The 19,857-nt window shown below is 60.0% G+C and overlaps 2 protein-coding genes across 2 annotated transcripts; both read right to left on the bottom strand.

The window, feature by feature from the left end:
* Positions 1–323: 323 nt before the first annotated feature.
* TAS1R3 (taste 1 receptor member 3) lies at positions 324–5,663 on the bottom strand. Its single transcript, XM_039912211.1, has 7 exons — positions 5,437–5,663; positions 5,175–5,230; positions 4,321–4,691; positions 2,909–3,661; positions 1,924–2,127; positions 1,554–1,758; positions 324–1,249 (listed from the first exon to the last, which is right to left on the bottom strand). The coding sequence occupies exons 1-7, from the start codon at positions 5,661–5,663 to the stop codon at positions 324–326; spliced, it is 2,742 nt and encodes a 913-aa protein (XP_039768145.1).
* Positions 5,664–13,888: 8,225 nt separating this feature from the next.
* On the bottom strand, positions 13,889–19,543 carry LOC100090182 (ceramide-1-phosphate transfer protein). Its single transcript, XM_001519345.5, has 3 exons — positions 19,477–19,543; positions 16,275–16,409; positions 13,889–15,448 (listed from the first exon to the last, which is right to left on the bottom strand). Exons 1-3 carry the CDS (start codon positions 19,527–19,529, stop codon positions 14,926–14,928), a joined length of 711 nt encoding a protein of 236 aa, XP_001519395.3. The 5' UTR covers positions 19,530–19,543; the 3' UTR covers positions 13,889–14,925.
* Between the last annotated feature and the right edge of the window lie 314 nt (positions 19,544–19,857).

Below are 19,857 nucleotides of genomic sequence, written 5' to 3'. Positions count from 1 at the left end.
CTTCTGCCCTTTTTTCGGGTACGGGGGCTCTGCTCACCGGACCTCCCCCGTCCTCTACAGTTTAGGACCCCCGTCTGCCTCCTCCAGGGGTTGTGGCGGGGAAGGAAGAGGCCCCGGGGGATGGGTTTCTCTCTGCCCCAGGTGGGGGTAGGATGGTCGGTCGTCAACCACCCGTGACCCGGTGGTGGGCTCTTCTGCGACAGCCTCCGAGGCGACGGGTCGGGAGCCAGGCCTCCATCCTACGAGGGAAACCCCTGCGCCCAGGACCCGGGACCTCCTGGGCACCCACTTAGACACGCCCCCCGTCCTCCGCCGGACAGGGTTCACCGGGCCTCCTCCTCCCCCGACCCCGGCCCGGCCCCCTCGGCGCCGCGGCTCCCGGACTGGGCCGGAGGGTGCAGCAGCACGTAGCAGCGGGGCAGGTAGAAGGAGGCCAGTAGGCCCAGCACGCAGAGGAGCTGGGCGCCCATCTGCAGCGCCGTCCAGGTGGCCCGGGGCGCGTTGGCGTGCACCGGCACGAAGCAGACCCACGTGGCGAAGTAGGTGAGCGCCGCGAAGGTCAGGCCGCGGGCCAGCCCGCCCCCCGGGCCCGGCTGGTGCGTCAGGAAGGTGCCTAGGAAGCAGCCGAAGGCCAGGGTGGCCGGCAGCGCGTGCATGATGCCGAAGCCCACCCAGGTGTTCCCCCGGCATAGGATCAGCGTCTGCGTGGGCAGGGTCCTCGTATCCCTGGTCACGCGGGGCAGGAAGGCGACGATGGAGCCGGCGCAGAGCGCCCCTTCGGCCAGCACGCCCAGCGCCACGGCCAGCCAGGCCCGCCCGCCCCGCAGCGCCCGGCGGAACGGCCCCACCAGCGCCGGCCACTCGGAGCCCAGGAACAGCTCGGACGCCTTGAGCCACATGGCCGTCAGGCAGGCGGTCAGCGGCAGCAGGAACAGCGGCTGCTGCGCCAGGCAGCCGCGGGCGGTGGGAGGCCCGGGGAAGAGCAGGGCGCCGGCGGCCGCCAGAGCCAGGGCCAGCAGGGACAGGCAGGCCAGGCGGCCGCCCGCCGCCTCCACCACCGGGCTGCCCAGGTGGCGGCAGAAGAGCAGGAGGGCGGCCCCGGCCAGGGTCAGCTCCAGCAGCAGCAGCAGGACCAGCCCCACGGCCGCCGGGTCGCCCCAGGCCAGGAAGGTGTCCGTGCGTGGGAAGCAGCGGGTGCTGCGCGGTGGCGACCACTCGCTCGGTTGGCAGTCCAGGCAGGCCAGGTCGTCTGAAGGAGGGCACCCGGGGGAAGCCCGTCGGAGTGGTCGACCCTTGGCTGCCGTGAGGTGGGGCGTGGGGGCCGGGGGGATGGCACGGGGCGGTGGGGGGACGCTTGGGATCCCAGCGTGATACCTTTCCCAAGGCGGGAGGGGTTCTAAATTCTCCCCGCAGACCCGGAGTGGGGCCCGGACTCGGGGGTTGTAGGGTGGCGGGCACTAGTTGCTGCATTCACCATAGAAATCAGGCTGCGGGCAATGGGAGATGGACCCCACTTCCTCTTCCCCCACCCCCCACCATAGCATACCCCCAACCGTCCCTCTTGGGTGAAACCTGGGGGACCCTGGGGTGGGCAGAGTCTAGGGAAGGAAAGCGGTGGCCCCGGGCCCCGGGCTCACCTCTCTCCCTACGGTAGGTGCCCGCTTTGCAGTCCAGGCAGTCGTAACAGCAGGAGTGGAAACCCTTGACCCTCCGGATCTGACCCTCCTCACACTGGCTTGAGCACTGAGACACCGGTTCCTGAGGGTTGGGGAGGAGGGGGCGATGTCATCCGTGTACCCCCTTTGATGGGGGCACCGTGGGGGCACGGGCTGCTCATCTCCAGCTCCAGGCCTCGCCGCCTCTGCTCCCGCCCCACCCCCGGGACCTCCACCGGGTGCCCACCCTCACGCCCGGCCGGCACACCTGGTTCCCAAATATCTGCCACTGGATCTGGGATCTGTCGATGACCAGCTGGCCCTGGAAGGAGCCCACTTCTTTGAGGGTGAACGTGCCGCCCCGCCACGTCCACTGCAGCAGGTTGTAGCCCATCTCCACGGTGCCGGCCGAATCGAACTGCATCTCTAGGGGCCCCGCCGAGAAGTTCAGGTTCTTCATATGGTTCAGGAGCTGGCAGGGGAGAAGTGAGGGGGGGGGTCCCGGGATGTGGTGGGAGGGTGGTGAGGGGCAAGAACGCGCCTTAGCGGGCAACGCCCCGCTATCCCCCGGGAGTAGGGCCGCGAGATGGACCCCAGGGTGGCGGCAGCTGTGAGAAAAGCGGCACATCGCTGGGAGGCCTCCTCCAGGAAGCCTTCCCGGATTAGCACTTGCCCTGCCCTCGGCTCCAGTCCCCCCGGCTCCCCTAATTGTGGTGTTGGCTCCCTGCCGCCCTAGAGGAACCGCCAGTTTGATGGAGAAAGCAGACGGCCCCAATCTTGGTCTCTCGACCTTGGTTGGAGCAGAAGAGGCAGAGAAGCGGGCCCAGCTCGGGGAATAATGAGCAATAACTGTGGGATTTGTTAAGCGCTTACTATGCGCCAGGCATGGTACTAAGCGCTGGGATTGATAAAAGTTAATCGGGTTGGGCGCAATCCCTGTCCCACATAAGGCTCGCAGTCTTAATCCCCCTTTACAGATGAGGTCAAGGAGGCCAGAGAAGTGAAGTGACTTGCCCGGGGTCACACAGGAGTCGAGCGGCAGAGCTGGGATTAGAACCCAGGTCCTTCTGACTCCCAGCCCGTGCTCTATCCACAAGGCCATGCCACGCCTCGGGCGGGGGTCTCCAGGGAGCTGAGATCGGGGCCCGGGCTCCCCCTGAGGGCCGGCGGGGCCACCCCTTCCTCACCGACACCCCCTTCCCACCCCCTTTTCCACCCTCTCCCTCCCTGAGGGGCCCTGGGCTGGGGCTGACCTGCCAAGGCCGGATGGTACGGTCCTGGCAGCGGCTGGCGGTGCAGCCCAGCGCCTTGTGCAGCCCGTGCGCCACGCTGTACACGGACGAGTACACGGAGAAGGACTGCTGGTGATGCAGCTCGGCGGAGACGTTCTCCAGGCTCACGGCCCCGCACAGCGGACACCCCGGGGGTACGGCGGCGGCCGCCGGGCAGCGGGACGGATTCTGGGCGGACGACAGACGGCCGGCCACGTACCGGCCGAAGCCGGGCACCTCGGCCCCCCGCTGGGCAAACCCCAGCACGGTGCCCACCCACCAGATGCCCTGCAGCGAGGACACCAAGCGGGACAGCAGCCAGGCCTCGCTGGCCACCCACACGCGGAACACCCGGGGGCCCTGGATGGCGCCATGCAGCAGGCCATAGGCGGGCACGTCCGTGGCGAACAGGACCACCACCCGAATCCGGCTCTTGTCCATCTGGTCCAGGAGGCGCCGCACCTCGTCCGGGCTGCCGGATTGGGCCCCGGGGTCCGGCAGGATGACCTCGATGGCCACGCAGATGTTCTGGGAGGCCGCCAGGCTGGAGAAGAGGTTCAGGCCCTGGCGCCCATACTCGTCGTCGCTGCCCACGGCCGCCACCCAGTTCCAGTGGAAGTGGTTCAGCAGGGCCATCACAGCCTGCAGCTGGTGCCGGTCGCTGGACACCGTGCGGAAGAAGGACGGAAAGGAGGCGCGGTTGCTCAGCCGCTCACTGGTGGCTCCGTAGCTGACCTGGGGAAGCAGGGAGGCTTGGGGAGTGGCGGGGGCACAGCTAGATACCCGCCCCCCGCTCCCCACCAAGGATTCCTCAGTCCTCTCGTACCCTAGCCTCCGCTTCTTTACCTATGGACCGGCTCTTGTGGGAGTGAAGGCTGCTGTGATTGATTAGCTCCTCCCCCGACTTCCCCCATACACACACACACACAGTCCAATAATAATAGCGATTGTGTTTATTAATTAAGCGCTTACTCTGTGCCAGGCGCTGGGGTGGATACAAGCAAGTCGGGTTGGACACAGTCCCTATCCCATTTGGGGCTCACAGCTCGATCCCCATTGTATAGATGAGGTAACTGAGGCCCAGGGAAGTGAAGCGACTTGCCAAAGGTCACACAGCAGACAAGTGGTGGAGCCGGGATTAGAACCCATGACCTTCTGACTCCCAGCCCCGTGCTCTATCCACTACACCTACTGTCCCCAGGTGAGATTGCCCGGACTTGCATGGGACATCAGCCCCCGATCCTGCCCGCTGCTGGACCTCCCCTCCACCCCCCCCCGGCACCACCTGACAGCAGCCCCTCCTGCTGCCCCCGGGCCCCTCCCTCCTCCGTAACCCCGGGGGGCCGTCACCGCCGGCCAAGAGGACTGGGATGGGGGTCCCTGGGGCCGCCCACCTGTGGGATGAGGAAGAAGCTGAAGAGCTTCCCGGTGACCAGGGCCAGGTCGGAGGAGTGGGGTCCGATGACGGCCACGGCGCGGGGCTGGTAGAGGGTGTAGTTGCAGGCGGCGGGCAGCCCCGATTCCCCGGCCCCGCTCAGGAGCAGCAGGCTGGGCCGCATGGCTTCCCGCGGCTCCGTGCAGGTGTTGTGCAGCTCGTAGCCCAGGCGCACCCCGGGCAGCAGGGACGAGGAGTTGTTGATCTCTTCAACGGCCAGCATCATGGCCAGTGCCCACAGCAGCCCCGTGGGCCAGGCCTGGCTGCCGAGGGGCAAGGGGGAAGAGGTGGGGATGACCGGGGATGGATGGGACCGGCCCCGCCGTCCTCCTCCTCCCACGCCCGGGGTGGTGGTCTAATAACCGTGATAACTGTGGTATTTCTTAAGCACTTACAATGGGCCAGGCACGGTACTAAGCTCTGGGGTGGGTACAAGAAGATTGGGTTGGACACAGTCCCCGTCCCATATGGGGCTCCCAGTCTCAATCCCTATTTTACAGATGAGGTAATTGAGTCCCAGGGAAGTGAAGGGACTTGCACAAAGTCACACAGCAGACCAGTGGCGGAGCCGGGATTAGAACCCAAATCGTTCTGACTCCCAGGCCCATGCTCTATCTGCTACTTTGGGCTGCTTCTCCGGCCCGGTGCAGATTTCTCCCCCGTCAGATGGGGACATTGAGACCCCCAAGAGGGGCAGGGTGAACCCCACTCTCCCAGGCATCGGGGGGTGCTAGCTCTTGGGGGGCAAAGTCATTGTGCGGCCTGCAGCTGGCTGGGCTGGACCTCCCGCTATCCCCCACCGGTCTCGCTCACCTTGGGTCTCCGACCAGACCCGAGGAAGCGCAGATGGGAAGCGGAGGGCGTGAGGCCTTGGACCGGTGCACTACCGGTGGTCTCCGGACCCCTTGTCCTCGACCCCGAGCACAGGGAATGTGTCTGTTATATTGTTCTCTCCCAAGCGTTTAGAACAGCGTTCCGCACAGAGTAAGAGCTCAATACATACGAATGACTGACTCCTCTCCTGGATTCGCCATCCAAAGCCACCCTGCTGCCCCAGCCGGAGCCCACCTCTTACCTGCTACACAGGAGCCCCCCGGACTTGGTCAGGTTGAGTAGCCCCTCTGAAGTGGTACTGAAGGGGAACAGGCCGCCCAGCATGTAGTCACCAGCCAGCCTCTCCTGCAGCTCCGGGCAGTGGCTGGCCTGGGCCCCGGGCCCTGCCCCGCTCAGCCCAGAGAACAGGGTTGCCAACAGGGCGGGGGCAGCTCCGAGCGCCGGGCGTGGGCTCGGGCCGGCCCGCATTGCCGGACCGGGACCTGGACCGTGCCCGTCCTTCGGTAAAGGCAGGATCCGCTCGCCCCCCCGGGCCCTGCGGCTGCCGGCTAAGTAGCCGCCCGAGCTGGTGGTGGTGGCAGGGCGGAGGGGGATTTGTTTAGCAAAAAACCACCCCTTGGGGCCTCTGGGCTCCCTACCTGGCAGGCAAATCGGCAGCTGGGAGGATGGGGACGAGGGGCCGGGTCTCGGTAGCTTTCCATAAACGCTTCCCCCCTCGGCACATCCGGCAGCCACGGCCCCGCCACCCCCCTGCCCTGACCCCTACCCTTCCAAAGGGAGATCAGAAACCCCTCCGGCTCTATACCCGCCCCAGCTCCCAGGGAATACCCCCAGAGATGGGGCTCGGGGGGCAAGCAGCAGGGTCACTTTAAAGCACTTGATCAGCTCGCTGATCTCCTACTATAACCCAACCCTGCACTCTCCCACGCCCCTCGACGTCAATCTACTCTCTGTACCTCGAGCTCGTCTATCCCGCCACTGCCGCCTTGTCTGTGTCCTCCCTTGGGCCTGGAACTCCTTCCCCCGTCACAACTGACAGCCCACCACTCTTTCCACTTTTCAAACCCTCCTAAAATCACACCCCCTCCTAAGTTCTCATTTCATTCAATTCATTCATTCAATAGTATTTATTGAGCGCTTACTAGGTGCAGAGCACTGTACTAAGCACTTGGGATGAACAAGTCGGCAACAGATAGAGACAGTCCCTGCCGTTTGACGGGCTTACGGTCTAATCGGGGGAGACGGACAGACGAGAACGATGGCGATAAATAGAGTCGAGGGGAAGAACGTCTCGTAAAAACCGATGGCAACTAAATAGAATCAAGGCGATGTACAATTCATTAACAAAATAAATAGGGTAACGGAAATATATACAGTCGAGCGGACGAGTACAGTGCTGTAGGGATGGGAAGGGAGAGGTGGAGGAGCAGAGGGAAAAGGGGAAAAAGAGGGTTTAGCTGCGGAGAGGTAAGGGGGGGGTGGCAGAGGGAGTAGAGGGAGAAGAGGAGCTCAGTCTGGGAAGGCCTCTTGGAGTAGGTGAGTTTTAAGTAGGGTTTTGAAGAGGGGAAGAGAATCAGTCTGGCGGAGGTGAGGAGGGAGGGCGTTCCGGGACCGCGGGAGGACGCGGCCCGGGGGTCGACGGCGGGATAGGCGAGACCGAGGGACGGAGAGGAGGTGGGCGGCAGAGGAGCGGAGCGTGCGGGGTGGGTGGTAGAAAGAGAGAAGGGAGGAGAGGTAGGAAGGGGCAAGGGGATGGAGAGCCTTGAAGCCTAGAGTGAGGAGTTTTTGTTTGGAGCGGAGGTCGATAGGCAACCACTGGAGTTGTTTAAGAAGGGGAGTGACATGCCCAGATCGTTTCTGCGGGAAGATGAGCCGGGCAGCGGAGTGAAGAATAGACTGGAGCGGGGCGAGAGAGGAGGAAGGGAGGTCAGAGAGAAGGCTGACACAGTAGTCTAGCCGGGATATAACGAGAGCATATACCTCCATACCCTCCCCTCCATACCCTCCCTTCTGCGTCAACTCCGCGCTTGGCTGTGGGCCCTTTAAGCTCTTTGATACTCACCTCAGCCCCGCTGCACTTTGGTACATATCCCTATCTCCATTTTCCCTCTGTAATTTATTTTATGTCTGTCTTCCCCTGCAGATAGTAAGATCCTCGTGAGCAGGGATTGCACCTACCAACTCTATTTTACTATATTCATTTATTGAAGATTTAACTGTGTGCCGAGCACAGTACCAAAAGCTTGGGAGACTACAGTACATTCAATAGTATTTCAATAGTATTTATTGAGCGCTTACTATGTGCAGAGCACTGTACTAAGCGCTTGGGATGAACAAGTCGGCAACAGATAGAGACGGTCCCTGCCGTTTGACGGGCTTACAGTCTAATCTACACTAATAGACAGACACATTCCCTGCCCACAAGGAGCTTATACTTTTCTAAGCGCTTAGGACAGTGCTCGGCACACAGTAAGCTCTCAAGAAATGCCACCGATGGATTGGGTATCTCTCCCCGCTCCAGCCCCCAGCAACACCCATCAATGAGCAGGGATTGTCTCTATCTGTTGCCAAATTGTCCATTCCAAGCGCTTAGTACAGTGCTCTGCACAGAGTAAGCGCTCAATAAATACTATTGAATGAACACCAAAGCTCGTTTCTCCCGCTGCCTCAGGTGGAGGCTCTGTGGGGGCCAGGCTGGGGCTGGGAGAGGGTCCCTGGTGGGCCGGGTCTGCCGAGACCCCTTCTGCCAGTTGTAGCGTGAGCCACTCACTCAGTCGATCTAGGGTTTATGGGAAGCAGCGTGGCCTAGTGGATAGAGCACAGACTTGGGAGTCAGAAGGACCTGGATTCTAATCCCGGCTCCGCCGTTGCCTGCTGTGTGACCTTGGGTAAGTCACTTCACTTCTCTGGGCTTCGGTTCCCTCATCTGTGAGCCCCATGTGGGAAATGGATTGTGTTCAATCTGATTAGCTTCTATTTACTCCAGCTTTTAGAACAGTGCCTGGCACAGAGAAAGCACATAACAAACTCTGAAAAGAAATCAATCAGTGGTATTTATTCAATGTTTACCGTGTGCAGAACACTGTACTAGGCGCTTAGGAGACTTCACTAACACAGTTGGTAGGCACGCTCCCTCGATGTGGGCAGAGAATGTATTTATTGTTATATTGCAGTCTCCTAAGCATTCAGTATAGTGCTCTGCACACAGTAAGCGCTCAATAAATACAACTGACTACCCACAAAGGAGCCCACAAGGAGGTTCCAGTCCACATTCACCCCTACAGCATGGACTGCATTCACAACTCAAAGAGAAGCAGTGTGGCTTAGTGGAAAGAGCATGGGCGTGGGAGTCAGAGGTCGTGGGTTCTAATCCCCGCTCTGCCACATGTCAGCTGATGACTTTGGACGAGTCACTTAACTTCTCTGTGCCTCAGTTACTTCATCTGGAAAATGGGGGTTAAGACTGTAAGCCCCACCTGGGACAACCTGATAACGTTGTATCTCCCCCAGCACTTAGAACAGTGCTTGGCACATAGTAAGCTCTTAAATACCATCATTATTATTATTAAATGGGGCCCAGGACCCCATCAGTAGCCACATCCCCACTGGGGTGAACACATTGGAGGAGGTGGAATTGTCAGAGGGTTTTGAAAATGGGGACAGGTGTGATCTGGCAGACTTGGGGTGCAGGGGAGGGGAAGGTCCGGGCAGGGGAAACAGTATGTGAGGAATTGGCGCGGCGGGGAGATGCAGTTCAGTCAGCTTGGGAGGAGTGAAGAGTGGACGGGGAGCCAATGTATTATGTGGAAAGTGCTTGGGCAGAGCAGGGGAGTAGGGAATATCAAGACCTGATAAAACATAAATAAATTATGGATTGATATTCATTTATATGATTATGTATTTAGCATTATTTATATTAAGAAGGAGCCTGGCTTAGTGGATAGAGCACGGGCCTGGGAGTTAGAAGGTCATGGGTTCTAATCCCAGCTCCACCACTTGTCTGCTGTTTGACCTTGAGCAAGTCACTTCACTTCTTTGTGCCTCAGTTCCCTCATCTGCAAAATGGGGATCGGGACTGTGAACCTCACTTGGGGCTTGTATCCACCCCAGTGCAGCCCTTTGCTGGGCAGGGACTGTCTCTATCTGTTGCCGAATTGTACATTCCTAGTGCTTCATACAGTGCTCTGCACATAGTACTCAATAAATTTGAATGAATTAATGAATGAATTCAGTGCTTGGCACATAGTGAGTGCTTAACAAATATCGTAATTATTATTATTTTAATGTCTGTTTCTCACTCTAGACTGTAAACTCCTGGTGGACAGGAAACCCGTCTACTAACTGTTATATCATGCTCTCCCAAGCACTTAGTACAGTGCTCTGCAGGCAGCAAGCGCTCAATCAATGCCATTGATGATTTGAATAGTTTAGGGAGGAGAGAGTTGGACAAGAGACTCGAAGCCAATGTTTGCTTGATGTGGAGGGAGATGGACAGCCACTGGAGTGTTTTGAGGAGAGTGAAGACGCGGCTGAGCGGCGTTCAGGGAAGACGATCGGGTCAGCAGTGAGGAGTGTGGGCTGAAGCGAGGTGAGGCCGGAGGCAGGGAGGCCGGAGAGGAGGCCGACAGAGCAGTCTAACCATGAAACGGCAAGTGTTTGAACCAGGGTAGTGGCCTTTAGTAGGGAGAGGAAGGTGTGGCTACGAGAAATGTTCTAGAGGTTTTCGTTGATCGTGAGGAGTCAAGGCTGACACCGAGGCTGCAGGCTTAAGCGGCTTGTCATTGGCGGTGGGAAAGTGGGTCGGCGGCTGCGGAGGTTTTAAGAGAGATGAGGCCAGCACACTTTGGCGATCTCCAACCCGGGCCCCCACCCCTCCGCCCTCCCCAGACAGGACACCTCCCGGGTCCGAGATGCAAATCTCAGGCAACTGCAGCCGGAACTGGGGTGAAAGGCAAATGGGGTTAATGAGACACCACGGGTGATGAGAGGTGAGGGGTGGATGGCTACGGGGCCGGGACCACCTCAGCCAGCTCTAGCTGCCGGGAGGAGGCTCCTAAAGGGGATAATGTCAGTTTTCTCCCACTTTCCCGGGGTTGGGGGAGTCTCCTTCGGTAGCTGGGAAACAAAGACTAAGTGAAAGCAAGCAAGAAAAACACACACACACTCTCTCTCTCTCACTCACACCCTCTTTCTCTCTCACTCTTATACACTGACTGGATTCTTCCTACCAGAAGATGTCAACTCTGACGGTGAGTCGGGCTATGACTGTATTTGAGGCTGAAAGAATATTATACACAAATATATACAGACAGTGCCTGGCACTAAGTAAGCACTTAACAAATATAATAATAATAATAATAATGATAATGAAACACCCAGTGGGGACGCCTGGTACCAGCTACTGTCCACCTTTGGTTGGGTGTCAAAAGCCTTTCAGCTGGGGCCTAGGGCGGCCGCTGGGCTCGGCTGAGAGAGTCTCCCGCACGGCGCAGGGCTCCGGAAGTGGTCAAGCTCCAGACCTGGGCTCTCGGGCCTCAGTTTTCTGCTCTGGGAAATGGGGAGAAGCCCACTGCGGTGGGCAGGAAGGACTAGATTAGACTGTAAACTCCTCCTCTAGACTGAGAGCTCTTGGTGGGCAGGGATTGTCTCTATTGTTATATTGTACTCTCCCAAGTTCTTAGTATAATGCTCTGTACATAGTAAGAGCTCAATAAATAATAATTATGGAATTTGTTAACCGCTTACTATGTTCCAGGCACTGTAGTAAGCGCTTGACAAATACCATGACTATTACTCTTAGCGCTGGGGTGGATATAAGCAAATCGGGTTGGACACAGTCCCTGACCCACGTAGGGGTCACAGTTTCGATCCCCCTTTTACAGATGAGGTCACTGAGGCCCAGAGAAGTGAAGTGATTTGCTCAAGGTGACATAGCAGATAAGTGACAGAGAGGGGATTAGAACTCATAGCCTTCTGACTCCCAGGCATGTGCTCTATCCACTACGCCATGCTGCTTCTCCAATAAATACGATTGAATGAACGAATGACATCCTGTAGTGGACTCTGCTGATGTCCCATGGGGTTAGGTCGGAGGTTCCTCCAGCCCCCCCACCTCTCCCCAACCCGGGGCCCAGACCCCAGACCCTCTTACCCGAGCCCTGGGGGTTGAGGGTGAGTGTGTGTTGGGGGGGAGCTGGTCCCCACAGAGCACTCCAGCCTGGAACGGTGACTTGATCACTCTTGCGGCATGGGGGTTTGAGGGCTCCAGCTCACCGCTGCAATCGTGAACCGATTTTACAGGTGGGGAGACTGAGGCAGGCAGAGAGCGCTGGATTTTAATTTTTCTAACGATATCTGTTAAGCACTTACTATGTGTCAGGCACTTTACTAAGTCCTGGGGTAGATACAAGATAATCAGGGTGGACTCAGTCCTTCCTTGTCCCACGAGGGGTTCGGGTTCACGATCTTAATCCCCATTTTACAGATGAGGTAACTGAAGCCCAGAGAAGTAAATGCACTGGCTCGAGGTCACACGGCGGGCAAGTGGTGGAGTCGGGATTAGAACCCAGGTCCTTTTGACTTTCAGCCCCATGCTCTAGCCACTAGGTCACGTTGCCTTGGGGGGGGGGGGTTTGCCAGTCCCGGCCTCTGACCCCTGACCCTGCTGGGGTTCCCCACTCGCCCCCAGCACTGGGCTTCACTCTGAGCCTCTTTACACCAGGCCCACGGTGTCCGGCCGGCCCCGGGCCCCTCTACCCTGGGAGCTCGTTGTGGGCGGGGAGTGGGTCTCTTTGTGTTTATAACGTACTCTCCCAAGCGCTTAGTACAGTGTTTTGCACACAGTAAGTGCTCAAGAAATTCGGTTGATTGAATGAATGGTTCCTCGGCGGGGTGGTAAGGGCGCCCCCTGCTGGTGCCAGGTGCGCGGCGCAGCCCCCAGCAAGAGCTGAGGGATTCAATCGTATTTATTGAGCGCTTACTGTGTGCAGAGCACTGGACTAAGCGCTTGGAATGGACAATTCGGCAACAGACGGAGACAATCCCTGCCCAACAACGGGCTCGCAGTCTAAACGAGGTGAGGACCCCGTCCCCCCTTCCATCAGGAGCCCCCCGACCCTCCCCACCCCTCCTCAGGCTTCAGCCCATCTCTCTGCTCCACCCAGCCAGGCCCGTGCAAATCCCGCTGCCCTCACAGGACCCGGAGATGCCCAGCTTGGAGGCCCGTGGGCAAGGCCAAGCTGGGCCCCATCCTCACCCAGCAGCAAGGGATTTAGGCCATACACCCTGCACTTGAGAAGCAGTAGGGCCTCATGGATAGAGCACGGGCCTGGAAGTCAGAAGGACCTTGGTTCTAATCCTGACTGTGCAACTTGCCTGCTGTGTGACCTCGCGCAAGTCACTTTACTCTTCTCTGCCTGTCTCCTCATCTGTAAAATGGAGATTCGATAACTGTTCTTCCTTTCTCTTAGATGGGGAACCAGCCCCATACAGATGATGATGATGGTGGCTAAGCCCTTACTATGTGCCAAGCACTGTTCTAAGCGCTGGGGGTAGATACAAGATAATTAGGTTGTCCCAAGTGGGGCTCACAGTTTTAATCCCCATTTTAATAATAATAATAATGCTGGTATTTGTTAAGCGCTTACTATGTGCAGAGCACTGTTCTAAGCGCTGGGGGAGATCCAGGGTAATCAGGTTGTCCCACGTGAGGCTCACAGTTAATCCCCATTTTACAGATGAGGTAACTGAGGCACAGAGAAGTGAAGTGACTTATCCAAAGTCCCACAGCTGACAAGTGGCAGAGCTGGGATTCAAACCCATGACCTCTGACTCCCAAGCCCTGGCTCTTTCCACTGAGCCACGCTGCTTCTTTGATGAGGGAACTGAGGCACAGAGAAGTGAAGTGACTTGCTCAAAGTCACACAGTGGATAGGTGACGGAGACGGGATTAGAACCCACAACCTCTGACTCCCAAGCCCGGGCTCTTTCCACTAAGCCACGCTGCTTCTCTCTCTCTCTATAGATCAGGGACTGTACCATAATAATAGTAGTGGTGGCATTTGTTGAGCATTTCCTGTGTGCCAGGCACTGAACTAAGCGCTGAGGTGGATACAAGCCACTGTTTAGTTGCCATTGTTTTTACGAGATTTTCTTCCCCTTGACTCTATTTATTGCCATTGTTCTTGTCTGTCTCCCCCGATTAGACCGTAAGCCCGTCAAACGGCAGGGACCGTCTCTATCTGTTGCCGACTTGTTCATTCCAAGTGCTTAGTACAGTGCTCTGCACATAGTGAGCGCTCAATATATACTATTGAATGAATGAATGAATACAATCTGGTTGGACAGTCGCTGTCCCACATGGGGCCACAGTCTTAATCCCCATTTTACAGATGAGGTAACTGAGGCACCAGAGAAGTGGGCTCCATCCACTAGTTCATGTTGCTTCTCTCTCATTTCTTGATTCTTCCCCAGCGCTCGGTCCAGTTAGCGCTTAGCTAATATCACAGTTATTCTTTATTACTAATATCTGCCTTTGGCACCTGGGCCAGGGAGACTTAAACTGGTGTGTGGCCTTGGGACTAGGACAGCCAGATGGACAGATGCCCACCCCTCCCCATTCCTGGAAATCAAACCCTTGCCCCCAGCACGTGCAACTCTTGAATGGAAAAAAAAAATAACCCCATAAATAATGATTTCTGTCACAGATTGAACCCTGTTGTGGGGTCCTGCCCCCCGTAGAGGTGTGTCTGCCTGGGGCGGGGCACAGTTGGGACTTCAGCCGGTGCAAACTAACGCTGGGGGGGTGGGAGGGCCAGCGGGCAGAGGGCCAGGGGCAGCAACGGCAGGGGTGGCCCAGCCCTCTCCGCTAAATCGAGCCCTCTGGTTCAGGTGATGCGGCTGACACGAGGTCTTGTGCGCTGCCCAGCCGAGCCACAGCGGGGGTGATCTCAGGGCGGGAAACTTTCCCGGCTGAGGGAGCGTCTTAGAGGCACCGGGGGGGCCCGCGCGGCTACTGGTGGCCGGACAGGCCTGCTGCCGAGCCCGAGTCAGGGTCCCGATGCATCCGAGGACGAGGCTCGGGGCGGTTGCGGGGGTCGGCAACTTCGACCTGGGCCTGGACCCTAGTGCCGAGGGTGGGAGGGTGAGAGGGTGTCGGGGAGAGGCTCCCCAACCCGCGCTTCAGCAGCAAACACCCAGGGCCCGGGCACCCTGCAGCACCTCGACACCTGGCAGAGGGATGCCCAAGAAGCCGGCCCCTGGCCGACCGGCCCAAGCTCCCGGACACACGGCTTTTGCCCTCTCCGGCTCCCCGTGGACGGGGGAGGGCAGCGGTGGCCCGGCAAGCGTTGAGTCGAGCTGAGAGTCTCAACTGGTGCCCGGAGGCGGGTGGGAGAGCTGGGGTGCCCTTGCCCATCCGGAGTTCCCGGGCCTCTGGGGTGACCGGCTGTGACGGGGCGGTGTACGCTCTCCGACCCCGGTCGCTGCGGGTCTGGGGGTGAAGGAACGCCAGGCTCAGGCCGGGCCCTGGGAGGCACTATCCTCCTCCCCCGGAGGGAACCACGGTTCTCCTGGTTCCGGCCCAGCTGGTCAGGGTGGCCACGGGGGTCCCGCCCTAGGCCTGGTGAAGGTGCGAGAAGAGCACAGACTCCCCCACAGGACTGGTCTCAGGGGAGGGTATCAAATCGGGGCGGGGGGAGGGGCCGAGGGCCCGAGGGGAGCCCCGAGTCCCCTAAGGGAGGTCGAGGAGGTCGTGTTGGGTGTAGAGTTCCTGGGTGACGTCGTAGACGCGGGAGATGTAGGGCAGCGCGTCGCCCAGCATGCCCACCGCCTCCTCGGGCGAGCCCACGTTCATGGTCTGCAGGAAGCAGTCGCGGGTGGGCAGGGTGCAGAAGGCCAGCGTGGACGCCTTGCGGATGACCCACGGGTGGTAGCCGGCCAGAGTGGCGTTGTAGGCCTCCGCGCAGAGCGCCGAGGTCTTGGCGTCCCGCTGGCTGGTCCGCAGCCCCTCCAGGAAGAGCTGCAGCCAGCGCAGGGCCCGGTGCAGGCGCAGCACCGTGCGGCAGCCCGAGTCCGGGTGCTCCTCCCGCCGCTTCAGGTCCACCAGCCCGTGGGCCACCTCGTGCTGCACCATGGACTGCAGGCTGGCGTACTGCTCGCTCTGCGCGCCCTGCCGCAGGGCCTCCATGATCTGCAGCTTGGCCACCACGTCCTTGGAGATGAAGGAGAAGATGGTGCCCAGCCCGTTCAGAAACCTGTCGTTCAGAGCAAGCCCCGGGAGGGCGGAGGTCAGGACCCCGCGGGAGGAACTGTCCTCGTCCTGCCCCCCCCCCCGTCTCAGCCCCGGCACACGGCCTGGTCTCTTGGCCTCTCCCTGCGGGGGGGTGGGGAGCGGAGACCCGAGGAACTTCCACTTCCTCCTGGGGAAATTCCTCTGGCCAGGTCTCTGTTGTTTGTTAACCATTAGTCACGGCTCTGAGGGGAGGAGGGAACCGGAACTGTCAGATCGCTCACCGGGCAGGTCAGGCAGAGGGCGTGGGCAAGACGGGGCAGACAAATTCTTATCGGGGGAGTGCAGCAGGACAATAACCCCAGGTGGGCGAGGTAAGGCTTTGCCCCCACACGGTGGGGGGCACCCTCCGCCCCGTGGACCGGCGGAACGTGCCGGGTGGGCCGGGTCACCCTGCCGGCAACGCTGCGCCCGCCGCCCTTCCCGGACGTTTGGGGAGGGTGACGGGGTGCGTCGTCAGCCTGCCAGCTGGCGCCGGCGCAAGTCACCGTTCCCTCCCATCCATGCCCGCGGCCCGGGGTGGGGGGTCCCTCGGAGGGCCCGGGGCTGGAGGAGTAGAAATGGTATTTATTGAGCGCCTACTCATCGCAATGCACTCTACTAAGCGCTTGGGAAGTAAAACGGGAGCTAGGGCTCACGCAAGACTCCAGTCAAGGAATGTGTCTGGAAGCCAGAGGTGCTAGGAGATACAATCTCCTTGAGGAACCAAGTGAGGAATGTAGCGAGGACGACACACCCGGACCTGTGTCTGCGATACCTCACACCCACGCGCACACACTGGTTACGAGTACCTGACCAGGCCTTTCCAGCTGGCGATGTAGTAGTCCATGAGCACCTCCTCTCTCTCGCTCAGGCACTTCTTGAAACTGACCAGGACGACCTTCAGGTTAAACTCTTCCCCCACGTTGGCCATCCTGCCTCTGGACCTGAAACGCACAGGCCGGGGGAAGTGACCCGGTTGCAGCGGCCGGTCCGGTCCGGGGTGGCCAGCGGCAGCCTGGTAGGGGCCGGTTCCCCCAGAGCGCCAGGCTTCATCCCCTGCCCGAAAAGGGGACGAACCCGGGCGGAGGGGGCCGGGCCTGCAACCGTCTGGGTGACAATCGGGCCCTCGGGGAGCGGGAGCTCTGGGGGGGGGCGTTGAAGGCTGTCTAGGGGCTGACCTGACCCGTTCTGGCATTTTTCCCTTTTGGCGCTTGCCCGGCCCGGCTGCTGCCGGGCCTCTCGCCCGGCCAAGCGAAGGGAAGGTTTTGTCTGGTCGCGGGTGGCCGCCGATAAACAGATGGGGTGACACAGATTCTTGCCCAACCTTGGGGCGCCGAGCAAGGCTGGGCTCCGGCTCCTGGCATGAAGTGTTCATAAATTAAACCTTTAAACCTAGGCTGGCGGGGTAGAGCGGGGGCATGGGCAGCAGGCCTCCCCGGAACAAGCCATTCTGAAGAGAACTGGCATCAGCCTCCCAATCACTTGCATTTACTGAGCGTCGCCGTACTCAGTGCTTGGCAGAGTACAACAGGTTAGGTAGACCCAGTTCCTATTAATCAATCGTTCTCCTGAGGGCTCACTGCGTGCAGAGCATTGTACCCTCAGAGAGGTACATTACAATATAATTATTTCAGGGTATTTGTTAAGCATTTACTGTACGCCAGCCACTGTACTAAACTCGGGTAGAGACGAGCTAATCAGGTCGAACAGAGTCCCTGACCTGCACAGGGCTCACAGTCTTAATTCCCACTTTACAGATGAAGTCAGTGAGGCACAGAAAAGGGAAGTGACTCGCCCAGGTTCACACAGCAGTCCTGTGGCGGAGATGGGATTAGAACCTAGGTCCTTCTGACTCTCCGGCCCGTGTTCCGTCCGCTGGGCCGCTCTGCTTCTCAAAGAATCGGCAGACGCGATCCCTGCCCACAAGGGGCTTGACAGGCTAGCGGGGGGAGACGGACATTGAAATAAATTCTAGATGGGGCAAATGGGAGTTACGATTCTCCTCCTGGCATACCGAGAGCAACCCAGCAGAATAATAATAATAATTGTGGTATTTGTTAAGCGCTTACAATGTGCAGAGCACTGTTCTAAGCGCTGGGGTAGATCTACAGGGTAATCAGGTTGTCCTATGTGAGATGCACAGTCTTCATCCCCATTTTATAGATGAGGTCACTGAGGCACAGACAAGCTCAGTGACTTGCCCACAGTCACACAGCTGACAAGTGGCAGGGTGGGATTCGAACCCATGACCTCTGACTCCCCAGCCCGGGCTCTTTCCACTGGGCCACGCTGCTTCTCTAGACCCTCAACTATAGGGATAGTCGGAAGCAGCGTGGCCTAACGGGTAGAGCCTGGGAGTCAGCAGGACCTGGGTTCTAATCCCGACTCCATCGCTTGTCTGCAGGGTGACCTTGGGCAAGTCACCTCACCTCTCCTAGCCTTAGTCACTTCATCTCTAAAGTGGGGATTAAGACTGCCCGCCCGACGTGGGACCCGATTACCTTGTATCTACGCCCGCTCTTAGAGCGATGCCTGACGCGTAGTAGCCGAGCGAATACCGAAAAAGCAAAGGAATCCAAAGCGAGACCCCAAGGTGGCTGGAGGGAGGGATTGGAGGGCCTGGCCGGCGCCTTCTCCTGGAAGGCGCTCATCGGGCTCCGCCGCAAACCGCCGGCTTCTGCCAGGCCCCGGGATTTATTGATTGGAGAGGGCAGCGTCCGAGTCCGGCCCGCAAGGTCAGGGGCGAGGGAGGGCAAGTAGCCGGGGGCTGGCGCGACGCCCGGGACCCGGAGATAGCCCCGGCCTGCCGCAGGGAGCGACCTCGCCCCAGGTGACCCCTCCGCTCCGCTTCCGGGCCCGGGAAGGCTCGGACCGACCCCGAGGACCGTCCGCCGCGGGGAGCTCGTCCGTCCCGAGGGCTTGGTCCAGCCCAGGGACGATGTCCATCCCTCGGGCCGCATCCGCCCGCGGGACCCGAGGTCTCTGTCCAGCCCGGGGACCTCGTCCAGCCCAAGGACCCAAGGACCTCGTCCATCCAGGGAGCCAAGGGCTTTGTCCAGCCCGGGGACAACGTCCACCCCCGGGTCCCAAGGCCCTTGTCCACCCCCGGGACCTGGTCCAGCCCGGGGACAACGTCCACCCCCGGGTCCCAAGGCCCTTGTCCACCCCCGGGGCCTGGTCCAGCCCGGGGACAACGTCCACCCATGGGGTCAACGTCCACCCCAGAGACCGGGTGGGCGGCGGAGGCTCGGATCCCCTGGATCCCCCTCTAGCACCGGGGCGAGGCCCACCTCCGGGACGGCCCCAAGTGGGCCTCCCCGGCCCCAGCCAGGAGAAGCAACGCGGCTCGGCGGAGAGAGCCCGGGCTTGGGAGTCGGAGGTGGTGGGTTCTAATCCCGCCTCCGCCCCTCGCCCAAGAGGCCTTCCCTGCCTGAACCCTCCTCGCCCCTTCCCCGACTCCCTTCTGTGTTGCCCTTGAATCGTCTCTATCCGTGGCCGAACCGTCCAGGCGCTTAGCCCAGTGCTCTGCACAGTGTAAGCGCTCGATAAATACTCCCGAATGAACGAACGAACCTGTCAGCCGGGTGACCGTGGGCGAGTCACTTCACCGCCCCATCTGTAAAAGGGGGATTAAGACCGGGTGGACGGGACAACCTGATCACCTTGTCGTCCCCCCCCCCCCCCGGAGCGCTCAGCACAGGGCTTGGCACATAGTACCGAGTGGACACTGCCCTCTCCGATCAATGGTCCACAACAAACGGCATCATCCTTATTATTATTCTCCGGGCCTCAGTGACCTCCTCCGGAAAATGGGGATGAAGGCTGGGAGCCCCACGAGGGCCCACCTGATGACCTGGCAGGCACCCCAGCGCTTAGACCAGTGCTCGGCACATCGGAAGCGTTTCACATGGGAGAAACGCCATTATTATTAGTATCGTTATTGTCATGGCCCCGGCCCTGCCTCCTCCTCCGCGCCGGCCTCCGCCGCCGCCGCCGCCGCCGCCTCCTTACCTGGCCGGCCGCTGCAACACTGCGGGCCCGCCGGCCGGCGCTCGATTCCGCATCGGGAGCCCGGCTCTCCTCTGATTGGGTGCGGAGGGGGTCAATCAAATGGCTCCTCGGGGGAGGGACCAATAGGCGCTCAGGGGGCGGGGCCAACAGGCCGTCCGGGATCGGGACCAATAGGAAGCCGGGGGGCGAGGCCAACAGGCTGCCCCGGATCGGGACCAATAGGAAGCCAGGGGGCGGGGCCAACAGGCCGTCCGGAATCGGGACCAATAGGAAGCCAGGGGGCGGGGCCAACAGGCGGCCCCGGGGTCGGAACCAATAGGAGATCAGGGGGCGGGGCCAACAGGCCGTCCGGGATCGGGACCAATAGGAAGCCAGGGGGCG

This window comes from Ornithorhynchus anatinus, chromosome 5, assembly GCF_004115215.2.
Source record: "Ornithorhynchus anatinus isolate Pmale09 chromosome 5, mOrnAna1.pri.v4, whole genome shotgun sequence".
Taxonomy (NCBI): Eukaryota; Metazoa; Chordata; class Mammalia; order Monotremata; family Ornithorhynchidae; genus Ornithorhynchus; species Ornithorhynchus anatinus.
This window is presented reverse-complemented; position numbering and strand designations above follow the sequence as displayed.